General features: G+C 45.9%; 1 protein-coding gene across 1 annotated transcript; it reads left to right on the plus strand.

The window, feature by feature from the left end:
• Positions 1 to 4,887: 4,887 nt before the first annotated feature.
• Positions 4,888 to 5,826, plus strand: LOC137161853 (olfactory receptor 52P1-like). The gene has a single exon (XM_067561364.1). The coding sequence runs from the start codon at positions 4,888 to 4,890 to the stop codon at positions 5,824 to 5,826; it is 939 nt and encodes a 312-aa protein (XP_067417465.1).
• The last annotated feature ends 1,943 nt before the right edge of the window (positions 5,827 to 7,769 follow it).

Genomic DNA, 7,769 nt, shown 5'->3' on the forward strand with positions numbered 1-7,769 from the left:
CTCATATGGCCCTCCACAATTCTGGTCCCCATATGGGCGCCCCACAATTAAAGGTTTTTTTATCCCATGAGGCAGGGAAGTGCTCTCCCTATATGACAGAAGGGAAATTGAGGCCCAGAGTAGATTACGAGATGACATGTCAAAGGTCACAAAGGACATCTGTGGCCGAGCTAGGAATAGACCAGTTCACCTGAGTTCCAGACCAACGCATGATCCACTCGACGCCAGGAGAGGTTGTTAAAGGCACCAGGGCAGTTGGCAGCAGAGTCCCATTGAATGTGGATGTACAATGGGCACCTCACTCGCCTGTGAACATCTCCCTGCACCATCCGTACCCCAATGACAGCTTGTGCGGTTACTGTAGCTGGGATAAAGAGACAAAGGCTGTCAGTCCACAGGCTTCAGGGCATGTGCTGATCGCTGAAGGGGGCTCAGGGAGCTGCACCTCCCCATGGTGGGATATTGCCCCATGAGAGGTTTATGACTAAGCTGAGGCAATCTGTATTGACCTCTGTCAGAAAGAGGCCATCAGATGGTAGGGACTGTTACTGTGTGTGGAAATCCTACTTTTGAAACAAGGCTGCACAGGAGCCTGTCCACCTGCACATCATGGTCGCAGGGATTCAGCACAGGGCTCATCAGCTGGGAGTAGCAGCAGATTCTCAGAGTCTATGACAATGAGCAGCAGCACAGAAATGCTGATAGATAAATGAGCACGTCCAACCCTTGGCTTTTCTTTTCTCTCTGGGGTTTTAGCAGTGAAGGACAACTCTAGCAAATCTGAAAGACTCAGTTGGTCGTGCAAATCTGAGTCTCTGTTTTCATTCAATCGTTTCTTCACTAACAGGGGAGGCTTTTAGACAGAAATACTCCAGGGTCTATTTTCTGCTGCTCCCACCGCTCACGGAGCACAGGGAATTGTCCCAGAGTCGAGGCTGACCAGAGTCCACAGGGACTGTACGGGAGAATCATAAAGCTCCCTGTCCAGCATTGCGAGTGTCAGATGTGAGATTTGTACACTCATTTTCCGGTCATAGTAAGCAGATTTCCCCTCTCTGCTACGTGGGATTCCGGTGAGTTGCCTCTTTCTGCAATAATGTTAGTGCTAAAGGCTCGGTAAGTGTTTGACTCAGGAACAATCTGGGCAGGAATTCTCCAGAACGGAGACTTGAACTGTTTAGTGTTGTCAGCAACATGAAGGGATTTAAAACTGGAACTAAAGATTTGTTGTAAGTCGTATAGACAAATATGTTTTAAGGAAATTTCCTTGTCTCTTACTGTCCCCTTCTATCTGTCTCAGTATTTTCCCCTTTTTGGATTCTGTTTTTTTCTCTGGTTTTTCAATTCAGCGACTTTACTGCCATGTTCAGATGTGTAGCCACAGCCTCTGCAGTGGCTATCTGTGATACACAAGATTTCACAAGAATGGGTCACATGGGGTTTTACAGACTGGCCAGATTCTGCTCTCACATTCTGCCTTCAGTGGCTCACTCCAGATTGACACTGGCATCACTGAGAGCAAAATCAGGGCCCCTGTGTTTTGAAATCCCCATCTTTCTTGCCCGGTCTCAGGATGCCACATAAACTGGGGTTCTTACTTCAGACTCTTTCAGCACCCGAACAGAATAGCTCTCGCTGCTGCAGGTCCTAAAGCCAGGATCTTCACAGCAGGGAGCCTAAAGTTCAACACTAAGAGTGAAATCTTGGTCCCATTCAAATCAATGGCAAAACTCCCATCAGGGGCAAGATTTCACCCTAAACCCACGTTTAGTGCCTTAAATAAAAGGCCTGATTTTCACCAGCAATGAGCCTCCAGTGACTTCAACTGGAGTCGTCCTGCGGCTGCTAAGGATGGGTGAGCTCATCTGGACCAGAGAAGAACTGACAGGAAAGTAGCTGAAATCTAAAACTCACAGCTGAGAGGTTCAAAACAATTAAGATGATAATTTTTTTTGAGCGGGAGAGGGGGCCACTCTGTCTGTTCCCCTGCGTCTCTGGTTCTACAGAGGATGAGAAGCTCGAAAATTCTGGAAAAATAAAAGCATGTTTCTGTCTTCGAGGAAACCAGGCAGTGTTGGAAATCTGACTGGGGGAATCCAGGCACACAATGTGGGTGGGGGGGACGGGATGTGTAGTATCCAGATCGCAGTGGTGCACAGTCCTGAAACAAGGTGAAAGAGGGAATGGACATCCTGCCTAATTCACACACCAAAGAGGTGTAACTAGACCTCCTGCAATCTCCCAGGGCAGGTGGGTGTCTCAGGCTGTAATGTACTGTGGACACACTGTAGTAGATTGTCTCTGACACCTTCCCCATCCAGCCCATCCCTGCTCCTGTGACCAATCCCACAACAACTAAAGCTTTGTGTTGTTTTGAGGAAGAGTTACTCATGCTGGCTCCTTTCAGGCTGTCTAGATATTTCTACGGGCTGTCACTGTGTGGTTTGTCCGGCACCTGGTGTTCGTCCTGTGTGAGTGGGATCACTGTATGGCAGGGCTGGGTTGGGATAAGGCTGTACATGGACAGGCAGGTGGCACTGGGGTTGTGGGGCAGGGACTGTGGGGTACATGGACAGGCAGGCAGCACTGCAGAAATTCAATTTTTCTTTCTGATTGTTGGTCCCAGGCCAGTTCTGGGAGTTTTCTGGCCCCGACGTTGTTTGGGCAGGTCTCTGGGCCTCTGTCCCTCGGAAAGCCATAGACTTTTTCCCCCTTGGGCTAAATTCATAAGTTAAATAAAAATGCCTTCAGTATGGCTCAGGAATCAGTTTCCAGGCAAAATGCCTCCAGCTGACTCCTCTATGTGCTGCAGGGACGTGTTCACAGATCCCCAGGCCAGAAAGGACCACTGTGATTATCTAGTTTGCCTCTTAGCGTTCAGCTACATGCTTAAAGTGTGTTTGTGACAAACTTCATGTTTCCACAGGGGGCAGGTCTCTGGCCTGTGCTATACGAGAGGTCAGTTAGGAATGCGCTGAGTGATAAGCATGGTCAGCAAGGTGTGGTTGAAAGTTTTCTCAGAAACAAGAAATAAGATAAGTAAACTGCCCGACTGTCTCTTTCTTTTGACTGAAGTTGTATTTTTCCATTTTAACAATGAGCTATGCGCATGCTTTCCTTTGTAACCAAATACGGAGAGTTCCTTGTAGAGCTGTATATGTGACACTGTTTGTGCAAACTCACCATTATTTCTTCTTTGTATCACGCATGCTTAATGCACTTTTGCTGTATAACAATGACTTGGGAATAAATCTGTATAAAAAACCCCACGCGATGCAGATCGGGGGCGCAGTTCAGCTGAAGCTGTTGCCCCAGGTAATTACCTTGTAATAAAGGTCCTTTCCTTGCCCACCCAAGCAAAAGTGAAGACTGTGTTTTCTTCTACACGCCAAAGAATTCCTAGAGCAGAGTTTATAGAGAAACTTTCAACCTTGGTTTAGAAATGCTCAGTGAGGGAGAATCTACCATGAGCCTTGGTATATTGCTCCAATGGTTAATTACTCTCCCTGGTTAAAAAGTGTACACCTTATTAGTAGTCATCATTTGTCTAACGTCAACTCCCAGCCATTCGATGGTGTTAGGCGTAAGAGTCACTGATTCTCACAATAGAGTCCCCCATTGTGTAAGCATCACCTATCTTCTTTGTTCTTAGAACACACATTGTTTGCCTCGACCCAGTTTACCAACCAATCCAGATCGCTCTGAATCAGTGACCTGTCCTCTTCATTATTTATAATCTCCCAATTTTTGTGGCATCTGCAAACGTTATCAGTATTCAAGCATGAGATGGGGAAGCAGCTGGGTTGCTGACGGGTTTCTCTGCTTACCCTTGTCAGTGAACAAGGCACAATGACACAACCACTGTACTTGTTATGTCTCAGAGAAAGCTGGGTGCCTTCAAGAAAGTGTCTCACCAAAAAAAACAAGGGAACTAACAGAGCATAAAGTCCCAGCCTGGCATGATAGTGTCTGTTTCCATGGGGAAAACTTGGCTTCTTTGCCAAAGAGGAATTGCATTGTGAAGCAGACCAATGATCCATCCAGTCCAGTGTCCTCTCTCTGAGAGCGACACCCCAGGGGCTGCTGAAGAAGGTGTTGGGGGGATAGTCTGACCTTCATGAGGGTGTCACATTATCGCCTAACAACCAGAGATCGGCTTGTGCCCTGAAAAACGGGGGCGTACAGGCTTTCCAAGACAGTTATTTAGATCCAGCTATTATAACGGAACATTCTTACTATCCATGTAAATGTCCTAAACCTCTGATTCTTGCTTAGCTCCTGGCCTTAACTTCATCTTGTGGCAATGAGTTCCTCTGTCTAATTATGCATTCTATGAAAAAAGCATTCTTTTTTTAATCAGTATTGGCTTTGCCATGTTTCAGTCTGGTACTGTGGCTGACCCTTTGGGGTCAGGAGAAATCTTTTTGGTAAAGAGCATAGAGTTTTTAATAACTGGTCTTGTCACTGGACCTAGTGGCTTATTGGAACCAGAGACTGAAATGCAGTAGAGGAGACTGTGTATATATTTTTTTAGCTTCTTGGTAAACAGTGTGGGGAATCAGAAGGATTGTTTGTGGCTGGTTGGGAACTTTAACTTCATTGTCACCCACCAGTGCTGGGAGAATCTGCTCTCCTTTTACAGCCTGCCTGTCCTTTGAATTTTCATGTGGCAACCCTAGACATGGACAGGTCACACTCAGCCTATATAATTAGGTACCATCTGCAAAGGTTGCCACCTCACTGCTCACGCCCCTTTCTAGATAGTTAGTAACAGTGAAATATTTACCGTGCTATTTGTTCTCAAGTGTGTGACCCTCCTCCCTCTGCTTCTCTCCCTTCACAGGCACCCTGAATATCACTGAGACTGATCAGTGCTTCACCCATCTAATGGCGGCTTTCAACCTCACCCCCTCCGATCCATCAACATTCATCCTAAACGGCATCCCGGGGCTGGAAGCTGCCCACATCTGGATTTCCATCCCTTTCTCTACATTCTACCTCATCAGCTTGTTGGGAAATTTCACGATTCTGTTTGTTGTCGGCAAAGAGCAGACCCTGCACAAGCCTATGTACCTGCTGCTCTGCATGCTGGCGCTCACAGACATCGGCCTGTCAACCTGTGTCGTGCCGAAGGCACTGTGCATATTTTGGTTCCGTTCCAAAGGCATCACTGTGGATGGCTGCCTCACCCAGATGTTCTTCTTTAACATGGCTATGGCTATGCAATCAGCCGTCCTCGTGACAATGGCCTTCGATCGCTACGTTGCCATATGTGACCCGCTGAGATACACCACCATCCTCACCAATGCACGAATCGCTAAGCTAGGGCTAGTGGATTTGATACGAGCTTTTGTCTTGATTCTGCCATTGCCCCTTCTACTGCGGAGGTTACCATTCTGCACTAACCGTGTTATCCCCCACACGTACTGCGAGCACATGGCTGTGGTAAAGATGTCATGTGGGGACACCACAGTGAACCGGACGTATGGCCTGGTAACAACATTTGTGGTCATCATGTTAGATCTGACACTCATAGGCCTGTCTTACGGGCTGATCATCAGAGCCGTCCTCAGGATCTCCTCCAAAAAAGCCCACCAGAAAGCATTCAACACCTGCACAGCCCACATCTGTGTGATACTGATGTTTTATACTCCATTCCTCTTCTCCGTCCTGACACACAGGTTCGGTCAGAGCATCGCTGCCCACGTTCACATCCTTTTGGCCAACCTCTATCTCCTTGTGCCCCCCATGCTCAACCCCATCATTTATGGGGTCAAAACCAAAGAGCTTCGTGACAAAGTGGGAAAATACATCTGCAGAATGTGATTGCCTGGGGCCACTGACTTTAAACCTGAGTGACAAGGGGGAAAGGATGTCTACTTGTTAATCAAGGGTGATTCATCCCAATTTGGCTGAGCTTAGCCTTGTGGCAGTTCACTGTCTGACAAGTTCCTCACACCTAAATCTTATCACTTGTCGTGTAAAAAATCACACAGCTTCTCATTTAGGGTCAGATCGAGCAGAGCTTTATTCTGACAGACACACAGAGAGCTATGGCCATGGGGAGCCCTGGACAGCACAGGGTTTCTGTGCTGCTGTCAGGAGTCTCCGTACAGGTTTGAATGCCTATGGCTTATATAGAATAGCTCTTCACATACTGATCGCATAGTGGAGTTTTCCATTTCCAAACAAGTCTTACGGCTACTCCCTTATCTGTTACAAGCATAGCTGTGGGCAATTACCAAAGCAGCTAGTTTCAAAAACAGCTTAAAGCACAATAAACAGTTTTCAGTGGGTTTTTCCATCTGTAGTCATGCTAACTTTCATTTCCATCATTCATTTCAGCGTAAGACCTACCAGGCCTTGCTTTTGTGCTTCCACATTTCCCCCTTTGGTGCTTTGTAGCACCACATCTGTAGACTCATTTGTATTTATCCATTCACTTCCTCATCTTCTTCTTCCTTCTCTCTTAGTACTTCTGTGTACATCAGTTGGACCATCTGTTTTATTTCTTTGGTCTTTATACTTTTCTGGGTTTGAGTTACTATACATTGACAACAACAGTTGAATAACATGAACAGTACATATATTCCTATTATTATTCCAAGGAACAATAGTAACCCTTGAACAATTTTGGAGCCTAGATTTCCTAACAAATCTCCAAACCAGCTCCAAAGACTCCAGTTTTCAGTTTGGTGTAATTTTGCAATGGTATCTTGGTTAAGGCATGATAAATTCCTTCCTCGGGGATATAAGTACAACATTCTTTTCTGATTAAGACACATATCCCTCCCTTTGCTGCTAATACCATGTCTAGAGCCATTCTATTTTGTAAGACCATTTGCCTTATTTCTGGAACTTCAGTGGTGATGAATTTAAAAGCTTCAGTAGTTCCATATGCTACCTCCTCTAAGGCTAATGCAACCTGTCTAAGTTCTTTTATGGTTCGTCCTACACCATAGCTAGGGAACGTTATAGCAAAGAATCTATCAGTCTCAGTTATTTCTATCTTAGACTGGTGAGAGATTGGTGATTTAACAAGGTCTCCTTGAACATGCCTTATGGCCGGATGTAAATATGCCTTATAACATCTACTGCCCCATCCCCATGGCCAATATGTATAAGCCCGAGTGCCCCATCCCCAATACTGTCCTAGTGGAGGATTGTGAGTATAACAAGCACTTGGGGTTATACTCCCCATGGTCATCTCACATTGATGGTCTGGTACCTCTCCTAAGGTTTTAGCTGTTGGATGCGTTCCGACTATAGCGTCACACTCATAACACAGAGGAACCGAGTTGTTAGGGTTTACTACTCTAATAAATTCAGTTATATTTCATTTTACGGAATTCCAAGTTGTATTCCAATTGTGAGGGCTTTGCTCAAACGCCTCTTTCGGCGCCCCTAGGGGAACCGGTACAGGGATCATAGGAATTCCTCCTTGAGCATGAATGGGAAGATGGGCACAAACCCAACAATTTGAAACATTAACATCATTGGTATATTGAATTATTGTAGATAGGAAAGTATTTCCTTTAACAGAGACTGTGAGGCTGAGGGTCCATATAAGAAAGTGTTGCATTTTGTACCGCTTATACAGTAGCAGTGAGATATTGGAGACCATGGACACCCTGGATTCCACCTCCTGGTGAGTTCTCCAACGCGTCCCACTATTATGGTGCCGTACTATCCTCCTATTTGCCCTTGCCTGCTACAAATGTGGGCCTAAAGTCTTAAAACTTTGGTTTCCACACTACAATAAGCATTAA

The sequence above is a fragment of the Emydura macquarii genome, unplaced genomic scaffold (genome assembly GCF_026122565.2).
Source record: "Emydura macquarii macquarii isolate MOO-44397 ecotype Brisbane River unplaced genomic scaffold, CSIRO-AGI_Emac_v2 contig_2383, whole genome shotgun sequence".
Lineage (NCBI taxonomy): Eukaryota > Metazoa > Chordata > Testudines > Chelidae > Emydura > Emydura macquarii.

What these genes read in the sequence shown, in the direction of transcription:
- LOC137161853 (XM_067561364.1), top strand. Translation starts at nt 4,888, where the DNA reads ATGGCGGCTTTCAACCTCACCCCCTCCGATCCATCAACATTCATCCTA.